General features: G+C 43.8%; 1 protein-coding gene across 2 annotated transcripts; it reads right to left on the reverse strand.

Moving 5' to 3' along the window:
* Window positions 1–7,834: 7,834 nt before the first annotated feature.
* On the reverse strand, window positions 7,835–13,187 carry Polr3d (RNA polymerase III subunit D). Of its 2 annotated transcripts, none has more exons than XM_078030907.1 (8): window positions 12,970–13,187; window positions 12,095–12,138; window positions 10,576–10,727; window positions 10,351–10,475; window positions 10,017–10,185; window positions 9,377–9,642; window positions 8,811–8,918; window positions 7,835–8,618 (listed from the first exon to the last, which is right to left on the reverse strand). In XM_078030907.1, exons 1-8 carry the CDS (start codon window positions 13,132–13,134, stop codon window positions 8,496–8,498), a joined length of 1,152 nt encoding a protein of 383 aa, XP_077887033.1. In that variant the 5' UTR covers window positions 13,135–13,187; the 3' UTR covers window positions 7,835–8,495. The 2 variants fall into 2 exon arrangements, with proteins under 2 accessions (XP_077887033.1, XP_077887032.1); XM_078030906.1 differs by having other exon boundaries at window positions 8,766–8,918.
* Between the last annotated feature and the right edge of the window lie 6 nt (window positions 13,188–13,193).

A 13,193-nucleotide genomic window follows, 5' to 3' on the forward strand; every position in this document is an offset into this window, starting at 1 on the left:
AATATGCATATAAGGTAATAATGTCTGATTCATTCTACTATCTTTCCTACCCTCCCTTCGCTCACCTCTAATGCAAAGTACCTCTATTTTCCCCTAGCCACCCCACATTGTGAATTAGCATCTGCATATTAGAGAAAACATTGGGCCTTTATATTTTTTGTGATAGGCTTATTTCACTTAAGCATGATATTCTCCAGCTCTATCCATTTACCTGCAAATGCCAAATTCATTCTTCTTTAAGGCTGATTAATATCCCATTGTGCATATATACCATGTTTTATTTATCCATTCATCTGTTGAGGGTATCTGTGTTGGTTCCATAGTTTAGGTATTGTGAGGTGTTCAGTTTTGATGAAAACCCAGTAGCAAGCTAGGAACTGCTTTTCAAAAGGAGCATACTTACTTCTTAGCCACATCAAGGAGGTAACAAATTCAACACCCCTATAGGGGCACTTCAGGTGGACACTGCCTCTCTTGGACACATGTTCCATACAGCAAAATGAACAACCAAACATGTTTAGCTCAAAGTCACTAGGATTCTGGGGTCCTGAAGATAAGAGCACATCTCTATATGCTGCAATTCCTGATTGGTATAACTCCCTTTGGTGTTTATGAACACACAGCACATTTGTGTATAACACCAGTGCCAACTGTACACTCACCAGGAGAAACCATGAAGACAGTACGTTAAACTGGTGCAAAGGTTTACCCACAAGGTCAGCCTGATCCTTTCTTCTCCCTAGAGAGTAATGGGCATTCTTTCCCTAGGAGGAATCTAGGAGACTGTCCAGTCATATCAACTTTCTCACTTGCATGTTTGTGCAGAAATATAAAAATTCTTGAGCACACACAACTTTCCCATATAATCTTTGAGCCTGTGTTCTTTCAACCAACATTTATTTGGTGCCTGTTATGTGCCAGAAAGTATTTTAAGCACTGGGGGAAAAGTCATGCACAAAACCATCTCTACTCTATAGCTTGTGTTCTAGATGAAATACCAGATTAAAAAAGGAAACAAGGGCTGGGGATGTGGCTCAAGTGGTAGCGTGCTTCCTGGCATGCGTGCGGCCTGGGTTCGATCCTCAGCACCACATACAAACAAAGATGTTGTGTCTGCCAAATACTAAACAATAAATTTAAAAAAAGGAAACAATAAGTCAAATGATGACAAATGCTATTGAGAAGAAGAAAGCAAGAAAAGAGGCATAAGGATCATCAGGGTTGGGAGTTTGCTGATTTATGAAAGGTGGTTAGGGAGTCTGAAAGAACTGAAGGAATTCAAGAAACAAGATACCTGGGGAAAGTGGGTTCCAGGTAGTGGGGAAAAGAATGCAAAAGTCCCAAACATGGAGCCTGCCTGCTGTGTGACACAAACAGCATAGGTTTGGGTGGCTGGAGTGGGATGACTCAGGAGGTCATTGAGGTCATAGGAGGATCCTATGCCATTTTCTAAATTGAACAGACTTTGGCTTAATAAAAGAAACACATCTGTCTTAAATATTTTAACCTAACACACATAAAAAGGACATTCAATGGTGCAAGGACAAGTCTTTTTCTCTAAGAAATAGGCATGCTGGTTGGCATTCTATGGAATCTACAATGCACTGCTAAGATCGCCAATTTTGGTTTCTCTAAAAATGCATTGAGAAGTCAAAGCATTAGAGATCTTGTGAAGCAATCTGAGTGCAGAACGACCCCAGATGTTCATGATGTCCTTCCTATATTTATATTCATATTGCCTAAACTGAATGCAACAGTATTTTCAGTGACTCATGTTTGTTGAGTTTCCAAAGTATTTACTCTAGTTTCCATAGAACTAAGAACTCTTTCAGCTGGGCACAGTGGAGCACGCCTATAATCCGCAGCTTAGGAGGCTGAGACAGGAGAATTGAGAGTTCAAAGCTAGCCTCAGCAACTGTGATGCACTAGCAACTCAGTGAGACCCTGTCTCTAAATAAACTACAAAATAGGGCTGGGGATGTGGCTCAGTGGTAGAGTGCCCCTGAGTTCAATCCTTGGTACCAAAGAACTAAGAACTCTTTCTTTTAGCACTCATATTTCATCATTTATATACTTACTTAAAATTAGGTACTTATCATATTTCTGACACAAATGACTTTCTTTTAGCCCTCAGTTTTATCAGTTTATATAATTACTTAGTTAAATTATATAATTACAAGAGTAAATATGACTACTCAAAACAAGTTTGGGAAACACCACCATGGTAGTCCTGCTGATAAATGGGTGTCCTCAGCACTCCAGTCCTGCTGATGAAGGTTAGACAGCCACCCAGAGACGGGTGAGCACAAGGCAGGTCGCCAATTTAGCATTTTTTTTAAGGTTCATATAGGTTAAAAATTGAACCTTGATTACACATGTAAGTTTACAAATGCATTACTAATGGGCATGTGAATAGGTGCAAACACTCTGGAGGGCAAAATCTGTCAAAAGCCTTAAAAGTGTCAGAGTTTGATTCAGCAAAGATGTTTTTTTTTGTTTGTTTTGAGACAGGGCCTTGCTGTGTTTTTCAGCAGGCCGGTCTGGAACTTGGCTCAAATGATCCTCCTGCTTCAATTTCCCGAGTACCTGAGACTACAGGCACATACCACCACTCCCGGGTAGTAAAACTATTTTTAATAAAGAACCTTAGGAAAATAGTTGACAACATCAGCAACAATTTAGCAAGGTTATTTATACATCATTTTTTAAAAAACAGTGAAAAATTAGAAAAATCTAAATATCCAGAAACAGAGGAATGATTGCTTAGGCAAATTTTTGTAGTCCAAAGATAAGCTTCTAATTTAGGTACTAAGGTTGTACAACATAAGAGACATTTCCAGAAGAAATCATGTGAAAAATATTGTGCAAATGTTTGTGAGTCACTCTGAGTGTGGTGGGTCTAGCTATGGGGGCTGATTTCTTTTGGAAGACAGCACAACAGCTCTGGACTGGTGCCTCAACTGCAGAGGATACGGTAGGCAGAACTCACCATTCTCTAGGCTCCTTCTCCTTTATAAATGTCAACCTAGACTTCAGGGGCTAGAAAGCAAAATACTAACATTTCCCTAAATCCCTTGCAGAACAGTTCTGGATGTGAATTAGTTTCTACCAATTGAGATTGGAAGATGGCAGAAAGACAAGTCACGACCATTTTCCTACAGCTTTTGGCTGTTTTCTATTGTCAAAACTTTGGACTGAACTTGACTCTTCTCTAACACCCACAACTAATCTATCAGCAGATCAAGCTGGCTCAACCTTCAAAATAAGTAGCTAGAGCTGGGTCCTGTGGCTCACACCTGTGATTCCAGTGATTTGGGAGGCTGAGTCAGGAGACTGCAAGTTAGAGGTCAGACTGGGTGACTTAATGAGACCCTGTCTAAAAATAAATAAATAAATAAATAAAAATAAAATTGAAATGCTAGGAATATAGCCTAGTGATAGAGTGTTTGCCTAGTATGTATGAGGCAACCCCAGTTTAAAAAAAAAAATATCTAGAATCCAATCACTTCCTACACATCCACCACTACCCTCTACTACCTTTATCCAAGCCACTCCCATCTGTTGTTTGGCTGATTATATTGGCCTGGGATCTGCAGCCTGCTCTGCCCTTGCTTGAACACATCACTCTCTGGAAACTTAGACAGAGGAGTTTGCCACTACTCCCTATTTAAAAATGAAGACAAAGTCCTTACAGTGGAATAAAGGCACCCCTCCCCTGCTGCTTCCCTCTTATTCCTTCAGCTCCAAACCAGTCTCCATCAAGCTTTCCCTCTGCCCAGAACATTCTCCCGGCTCCCTCCTGATCCTTCTGCATCCTCTCTGGGATCAGACCTTCTCAGTGAGGCCTGCTCTACTTATTGTCATATGCCTGCCACTCCCCTGCCCTCTCCCTACACACACACACACACACACACACACACACACACACACACACACTCTTTTTAAGAGACAGGTCTTGCTATGTTGCCCACACTAGCACTAAACTTTTGTACCATAACTAGGAAATAAGTCTTCTTACCTTTAACAGCCTAGGGTTGAGGGCTCAATTCAGCTGGACCATGTAGTAGGTATGATTAAAGTATGCTTTTATCCTTCCAGCTAACTCACATATATCTGAAATATGATGCTCAGTGACATGAAAGAACTGCATATTTTTGACTGAGTTGGAGCACATGATAAAATAGCATATAATTTACATTGTATATAATACACAAAATTTGGAACCTGAAAGAATATGAACTAAAAAGTTAAAACTGGTTTATTTAGCAGAATAAAAAGTGACCAAACATTAAAAAAATTCTACCTAGATATAATCTTTTGATTTTACTACACTATTTTTTTAATATTTATTTTTATTATTTTATTTGTGGTACTGGGAATGATAAAGCCCAGGGGTGCTTTATCATTGAACTAGATTCCCAGCCTTTTTTATTTTGAGACAGGGCCTAAGATGCTGAGGCTAGTCTTGAACTTGTAATCCTTCTGCCTCAGCTTCCCAGGTAGCTGGAGTTACAAGTGTATGCCACAATGCTGTGCTACAATTTTTTTTTTTTTTAAATATTGAGTCTTGCTAAGATGCTGAGGTTCAAACTTGTGACCCTCTTGGCTCAGCCTCCCAATGTATCTACAATACTTTTTAAAACATGGTGGCAACTATTATAGATTAGCTACTGCCACTTTGTTTTTCCCTTTTAACAAAATCCCATCTCACAGGCCACAGTATAGAAGGAAATAAACTGGTCTACTATTTTTCCTTTGCCAGTGCCTGGTCCCAGGGAAGATACATAGCTCAGCCCTATGAAGACACTTGGGCAAATCTATGGGGCTTCTAAAACTACCCTCTATGAGCAGAGCGATGGCAAAGATCCCTCACTGCTGCCCATTGCTTACTGCTTTGTTTTTTGCTATGGTTTGAATGTGGTTTCCTCTAAGAGTTCAAGTGGTAGAGGCATGGTCCCTGGTGACAGCGACCAAAAAATGGACCTATACAGTTTTGGACACTGTCATTTTAAGAAATAATGTTGAGAGTTGAAGTAACCATTCTGTAACACTGAGGACGGCAGAGCAAATGGTTCCAGGAAAATCCTGATGATGTTTTGGCTGCCACTGAACTCTGGAACCACCTATCTCCAGAACTTGTTTGCTACATGATGAACATCTTTGTGGCTGAAGTCTCTGTCAATCTAGTTTCCTGTGGCTTGTGCTGGTCACATATCCTGTTAAGGCATTTATCTGTCTGGCACCCAATATAGTTCATATACTTCATCTTCATGCTACCATAAAAACAACATTATAAAAAGAACCATTATCTCATTCTTTTGGAAAATTTAAAAACAAAAACAACTAGGTTTAGGGAAGAATACGTGACTTTTTCTCCTCAGGGTTACTGATAAAAATTGGATCCATATCCAAGCCTAAACTCTAAAGCCTGTCACTTACTCATGTAGTTAAAGAAATGAGCAAACCTAAGGTTCCCCTGCTGTTTCTAACAAAATATATATACGCAGATGCAGGTAGTAATAAATTTGCATCCATTTGCACCCATATATGAATTTGACTTTGGGCTTTTCTCCCATTATTTGCACATATTTGGTGGTAGAAATGTGTGCTTCTGAGACAGCCAAGAAAGCAGACTTGCCTTGTCTTTTTCTACACAGCTTTCTTTTTTTTCTTCCCCCAGTATTAGGGATTGAACCCAGCAGTGCTCCAACAGTGAGCTGTATCCCCAACCCTTTATTTTTGGGACAGGGAGTCGTCAGGTTGTCCCCGCTGACTTGCAATCCTCCTGCCTCAGCCTCCAGAGTTGCTGGGATCACAGTCTGCACCACTGCTCCCAGCTTCTCCACACTTTTATTGATGAGATCTAATGTGTGCATTAGGGATCTAGATACAGGCTGTAAGGACTTTTGAGAGTCCCAAGCTTCACTCCCCAAGAGATGGCAAAATGAACATGGAGGCGGCACGTGCTCTTCCTCAAGCTTTCTTGAAGAACCAAAGACTGCAAATTACTAAACATCTAATGACACAGGACCCTTGGATTAGTGTCCCTCACCCCCAACCCTCCCCCCCAAAAAAAGCAGAAGAGTATTTTTGAACTAAATAAACAGAGAGGGCTGGGGATGTGATGTGGCTCAAGCGGTAGCGCACTTGCCGGGCATGTGCGAGGCGCTGGGTTCAATCCTCAGCACCACATACAAATAAAATAAAGATGTTGTGTCCACCGAAAACTAAAAAATAAATATTAAAAAAATTCTCTCTCTCTCTCCTCTCTCTTTAAAAAAAAGAAAGAAAGAAAAGAAACAACAGAGAAAGGAGATTATAACAGAGACCAAAAGGCAGTGCCTCAGTTATTGAAAAACTCAAAAGGGGTCTGGGGATATAGCTCAGTTGGTCGAGTGCTTGCCTCCCATGGATGGGTTCAATCCCCAGCAACACACACACACAGAACAAAGGGCTGGAGCCCAGAGCTAATCAAAGCTCAGTGCAGTATGGATCAAGACTTCTATGGCACATACTTCAAGGAACTCTTTCTACTCCAGTCCTCTATAATGAGCAAAGAGCAGAACACTACTGACAGAACTAACACAAGATACCAGCTGCAGAAAGGGCAATGTGGTCACTAAATATCCAATCCCCTCACAGCTCCTGGCTGGACAGCTTGAGAGGCTTTGTAGGAAAAGCCCAGCTATGCTGGATAAATAACAGCAAAAGCAGAAAGAAGAAAAATGAGATTAAAGGAAGAAGCATCCAAAAGCTACAGGGCAACCTGGCAGTGCAGATAGTTCTCACCGGGACTGGGGTCCATTCCTCTTGCAGGGGCAACATACTGAGAAGAGCAGGCTGTGTTGTCAGCCTGCAGTCACCTGGCACTGCTGTGCCACTTTGTTCTAATCTGCAAACATCTCAGTCCTATCCAGGGTGGAAGGAGAAGCTACTGCTTCAGGGACTACACAGACCAGAAATGACCTGGAAAAGGAACAAGATCATAGATCCACAAGCTCAACAAGAGCATGACAGCTGAGACTGGGATCCATGCTGAACAGGAAATCTTTTGATGACAGGGAGGCAAAGGGGAACTCAAAACACAGATTTTGAAGTGAAAGGTCACCGTCAAGTCTCAATCTCTAACCTTGGTCTTACCAAGGGTTTATTTTTTAACACTATTTGACGTGGTGTGGTGATGATTCACTGTGAGTGTCCATGATTTTGGTGGTTTTTTTTTATTTTTTGGTACTGGGGAACTTTACCACTGAGCTACATGTCTACCTCTTTTAACTTACTTTTGAGACAGTGTCTTGCTAAGTTGCATAGGCTGACCTCAAACTTGTGATCTTCTTGCTTCAGCCTTCAGAGTAGGTAGGATTATAGGCATGCACCACCACAACTAGCTTCCAGGTTTCCTTTGAGAAAATGTTTTAATGAAAGCTGGAGGAGTACTGACTACTGACTGTAGGGGTGCAGAGAGTGAGTTTGGACCCCACTTTAACAAAAGACCTTTGCAGAGTGCCAAAAGAAGTCTCTGATTTTTTTCAACAGTTTACAGCTAGTAACTCACACAGAAAGCATTCATGAGACACAGAACAGACTTGAACATTTGGAGCATCAGAACCAGGGTAGGGTGGGATGAAATGCAGAGGAAAAATCAAGGAGAGCTGGGGATGTGGCTCAGTGACAGAGTGCTTGTCTAGCATGCACAAGGCCCACAAAAATGAAAGGAAGGAAGGAAGGATGGACAGATGGATGGATGGACAAAAGTGGAGACATTAACAGCTCTAGTCACTTCTTTTTTGAGACTCCTGGGATGTACATTTTGTTTGAAAATACTCAGGCAAAGGAAAGGGAAGCTAAGGTTTATTGAGTGCCTACAGGTATATACATCTGCCTTGTGCAAGGAGTTTTCATCCACAGTATTCCATATGATCCTCACACCAACCCTGTGAGGTAGGTATTATCCCCATTTTTGTCAGATGAGGAATATGAGGCTCAGAAAGGTTAGGTAGTTTGTCCAAGGACACAGAACTTGGAACCAATAAGCTGGGACTAAGCACTAAAGTCTCAGACTCCATCCCTGCTCTCTCCTGTCTCCTATGAGGAAGGAGGGAGCAGAAGCCCAATCTGCAGCCCTTCCACTTCTTGTCCCTGCAGCTCCACAGGCCCCCAAGAGGAGCCTCCATTTTCCCATGGACCACTCCATCTCAAGAGGATGCAGTTGGTTTAGTAGATTAAGACATAAATATAAAAATAAATAGCAGGGACTAGTCTCCAGTAGCAAGAGGTGCCATCCGATTTCACGCTGTGGGAAGGTCACTGTGCCATTCACAGCTGCTGGGGAAGGAGCTGTGCAGGCCCTGGTGGGGAGAAAACTAGGATGGCTGCCAAAGGCTGGAGTGGGTGGGCTAAACGGGCCCCTTCTGGGTCGCCCAGATTGGAGAACAAAACGTCTGGAGCAGGCAGCAGCCGTGGGCACAGTCGCTATCCTCCTCCATCTGCTCATTTTACCGGTGTTTATGATCCAAGAGGGATTCAAAATCGGGGGAACATACAAGTTTGTGCTTCACATGTCCCAGGACTGTCATGTCTCCTGTCCTGCTGTCTCCGAGGCCAACAGACACCAGTTCCTGCAACCGACAGAGACAGTGATTCAGAATCATCCCATGCCCCAGCCCTCAGTCTGTGAATCTCATGATATGTTCAAGAAACCCCCTCCCTCTCTCAGCACTACCCAGTCCATCCAGAGCCTCTTCATGGCCCTATGGGTCTCGCACCTGCAGGAAAGAGCAGGTGGTTCCCATTGTCACGTCTAGAGTCACCTTGCCCAGGAGGAGCTGCACCTTCCCTGACTTGCGGATGAGTAGCTTGCCAACCTGGCCCTCTGTCAGGTCAGCCAAGGTGCAAGTGTTCTCTGCCAGCCTGGCTTCCTATGGAGAGAAGCAAGGGATGGAAACTAGGCAAGGAGTTCGTTACTTTACCTTTTGTGAATGAACCCCCATTTCATCCCCCACAGAGGCCTGGGCAGCAGGGGTCAGAATAAGCTTCCCAAAGAGGCCCCTTCTTCTGCAGCTATCTGCCACAGGTTATAAAACAAAACCTACAACAAACAAATGGACAAAATACTGATAACTGCTGAAGCTGAACAATGGTACATAGGAGTTTACATTCTCTTGTTTGTCTGTTTTTAAATTATTCATTACAAAAAGTGAGCACACACATGTACCTGGGTTGAAAGCCCAGGCCCTGAACCCCTTGCAGATGCTGAAGACAAATGCCTACCATTCTTTTTCAACTCAGAAGGCACGCCTGCGCTTCCTCCACAGGTCAGCTTCCATTCCTGGTGCTCCCACCCTGCAATTTCCCCAGAACTCACTCCTGAGCATACCCGGTCTTTTTCCTGTTTTATGACCACCATCTGTCCATCCTCGCCCTGCACCTCCGTCTTGACAGGCTTGATATCCTGAGTGGGCGGCTGGCCGGGGAGTGTGTCTGGCAGCTGGAGGAACAGCAGCTCCTCATCCTTGGTAAGGCTCAGCTCCCTGAGCAGCTCTGCTACAGACACGTCTTTTGAGAGGCCTGGAGTCTTCCTGGCTGCTCTGAGAGGAGGCTTCACCTTAGTCTCCTCCTCCTCATCTTGTGGCTCCTCTTTTACTGCCCAGGGTAAGACAAAGGAAGGGACATCAAGCTGTTTCCCTCTATGCCATCTCACTGTTCCCAGACCTTCACCCCCATCTGTTCCACTGTCACTCAGCCAGGAAGCTGGAGGGAGACACTGCTTTTGGAGAGGGGAAAGAAACAGCACATTCAAGAGGTGTGTGACTTCTCTAAAAAGTGATACCTGAGGCTCACATCCACCCTCCTTGTCAATACATAAACCCTCAGAAAGGGACAAACTGTGTCTTTGTTTAGCTCCTGTATTTCAGAACTGGAATGGGAAAGGAATGGCTCACGAGCAGAAGTCTTGGAGGCTTATCTGAGGAATTCCTGGAACCTCCAGGGAAAAGGGAAGTTAACTGACAGGATACCTTTCACAGCAGGTACATCCACCTCCATGTCCTCCTCCTTGGGACCAGCCAGACAGGGCTTAACATCTGGCTCTTCATTCTCTTCCTTGAAAAGCCACCCCGAGTGAGCCAGGGGCAGCTGCACAGGCATGTTTCGCATATCGTTTTTCAGCCCAGGGTCATCAATGAACTACCAAAGAAGAGATAGAGTCACATAGCTTGACAGCACTTGTACCTGGATCATAGTCCATTTTAGCCCCCTTCTAACCAAAGGTTCCTGCCGCTCACCAGGGTCTCAGGACATAAGTGAGCTCTTTTTCCCTCGGAGCCCCCCACCCCATCTCCAAGTACCTACATCATCCTTCTCCAGCATGCGCAGGATCTGCTTGGTTTCTTCATCAGTCTCCCTTTTCTCTTTCTTGATATTGATGATATGAGAGGGTCCCATGTCAGACACATCCACCGTCTTATCCCAGCTCCCTGTGGGAAATCACCCTGTTCACTAGGAATAAGGAACTCTGTCACTCTTGCCCTTTTCTCGGGCAATTGGAAATGAAATCCATGACTTAGCTCTTTGTACCTTTCTTCTTCATCATTTCTGCAGGGCCCTGCTCAAAGATAGAGTGGGACTGGATCACTTCTGGGCGGCCCCGGCCCCGTCCATGCCCCTCACGTTGGCGATCCCTATCCCGTTCACGCTTCTCCTTCTTCACGGCTACTTCTTCCTTGGGCCTGGAAAAAAGAACAGATAAAGGGAAATCACTTACTCATTCTGCCTCAGAAAACTGGCCCTACTCTCCCATCTCACTTCATCTAACTGAGAAGAAAGTTTATGAGCCAATAAGTACACCATGAAAAACAGAACCCAATCTTAGGTCTAGCACTTTTATCACTTCCTTGATGAGGCAGGGGCCTTGCAGTTTGTTCAACTTTACTTTCCTGTCCAAAAACATGGAAGGCTGGAATGTGAACACGAAGTGTGCTACATCTTTGTTTACTTATTATTTTTTAGTGGTACCAGCGATTAAACCCAGGGGTGTTCTACCACTGAGCTATATCACCAGCCTTTTCTATTTTTTAAATTTTGAGACATGGTCTTGCTAAGTTGCCAGGGCTGGCCTTAAACTTGTGGTCTTCACATTTTAGCATCCCAAGCTGTTGGAATTATAGGCATGTGCCATCATGCCCAGCAGTTTGAATCTTAAATGTCCTATGAAGTTGGGTTCTCAAGGATTACTCCCCAGTTGGGTGCTTTTGGGAAGAGGTAGAAACTAGGAGTTGGGGCCTAGCAACAGGTCTTCAGGTCACTGGGGGTAAGCTCTTGAAGAGGATACTGGAACTTGGATCCTTTCCTCTTTCTTTCCTTTTGTTTTTTGCATCCAGGCCATGAGGTGAGAAGCTCTGTTCTGCCACTCCCTGCCATCATGGGCTGCTTTGCCACAGGTCCAAAAGCAATGGGGCCAACTGATCATGGATGTAAGAATTATGAGCCAAAATAAATCTTTTCCAAGTTGAATTACTTCACATACTTGTTATAGTAATGGAAAACTGACTAATACACAGTATCTCAGGCCATCAGTAGTTTGTTTCCTTTTTTATTTCCTCATGTTATTTTATTGGTGCATTATAGCTGTACATATTGATGAGATTTATTGTTACATATTCATCCATGCACATAATAATTTGGCCAATATCACTCTGCAGCACTTTGTTCCTTCCTCCTTATCTCCCATCATTTGGTCCCTTTCCTTTACTGATCTCCCTTCGATTTTTAAGAGGAAACCCACCCCACTTTTGTTTTCCTTTTTCCTCTCCAGCTTCTGAATATGAGAGAAAATATACAATCCTTAACTTTCTCAGTTTGACTTGTTTTGCTTAACATGATTGATGGTCTCGAGTTCCTTCGATTTTTCACATCAGTATTTTTTAAAAGCTTGCACTTAAAAATCACCTGGGAGCCAGAGATGAAAACCATTACAGAAAAGAACCCCAAGACAAGAATTCAAGTTTCTGAGCCACACACCTAGGTCACTTCCCCAAAGCCCCAAATTCAGAGCAAGTATGTAAGGGGCAAGTATTCAGCAGACCTAGCTACTTACTCTTCCTTGATCTTCCGACTGATGATATTTGGGGTGAAGGTTTTCTGAAAGTAAAATACAGGAGTCACTGATTTGGTAAATTCTGACCTCAAAGTACAGAGGAATATAAAAATTCCCAATGGGCATCTTCTATGGGCCAAGATCACCATGGCTCTCTTCTGCACATTCCCTACTAGTAAGAGTTTTCAGAGATAGGTATGTGTTTGAAAAGAAGACCATCATGCTGTGGAGGTAGCGGAGTTAGAGAGAAGAGAGGAGTGTCCAAAACCTTAAAAATCTCAGCTTCTTTCCTCAGAAAGAGACTCCCAGATTTCCAAAAACCTAAAGAACCTATCTCATCTCACCTCTGACTTCTAACTGCTACAGACCAGTCACTATCACAGGGAAATAGTTTCTAAAGCAAGCTTCAGTAGAGAGGACAGAAGACCTCCAGCACTCACAACAGGTTGACACAAACAGACTTGTCACCAGAATTTTCCACGACAATGTTAAATATTTAAGAAATTGGCTACTTTATGTTTCTGAAACTTGTTCTCCCCTTTCAGGGCTACTTTTTACATCCACGGTCATATACATAACGTCTGCCATGGGATTTTTAAAGATGTCCAAAAACACACTAAAATAAGCGCTGCTCGAACTGCTTTTTGAACATCTTGAGCTAACTAGGATCTTGCTCTTCAATTACATCTCAACATCTTGCACCCTGTACCTAGACCTGAAATAGGTGCCCTAGCATTTGAAAAGGAGTAGACATAAGTCTGGGGACAACATCACTGTAGGGGACAGAGTAGGTCCTATCGACACGAGTTGAATCCCAGGGGCCTGGAATAGTTAGTTGGGTAGTTGAATTTCTTTAGAAATCAGCCATCAGGTACCTTCTTGACTCCCCCGAGGGTGAGGTCCCTGGAGCGGATGGAGGGAAGGCGGCCTGGCGTGAGCGGGGGCGCAGGTCGCCGCCCGACAAGCCCCCGGGCCCCAGAGAGGAGGGGTCGCGGCCCTCCGGGAGCGCTGGACTCGCCCGCAGCGTTTCCTTCCGACATGTTGCCTGGGAGAGAATGGGCAACGAAGTCACTTGAAGGGACCGACACGCGGATCCTGG

Source organism: Ictidomys tridecemlineatus, chromosome 14, assembly GCF_052094955.1.
Source record: "Ictidomys tridecemlineatus isolate mIctTri1 chromosome 14, mIctTri1.hap1, whole genome shotgun sequence".
In the NCBI taxonomy this organism is placed as follows: Eukaryota; Metazoa; Chordata; class Mammalia; order Rodentia; family Sciuridae; genus Ictidomys; species Ictidomys tridecemlineatus.

Bases quoted from the DNA above. Each gene is read 5' to 3' on its own strand.
- Polr3d (XM_078030906.1), bottom strand. From the start codon at position 13,134: ATGTCGGAAGGAAACGCTGCGGGCGAGTCCAGCGCTCCCGGAGGGCCG. The intron at 10,186-10,350 runs GTAGGTACTTGG...CTTCTTTGGTAG, and splicing joins GCATGCTGGAGAAGGATGAT to TTCATTGATGACCCTGGGCT. The intron at 8,919-9,376 runs GTATGCTCAGGA...TTCTCTCCATAG, and splicing joins TAAAACAGGAAAAAGACCGG to GAAGCCAGGCTGGCAGAGAA.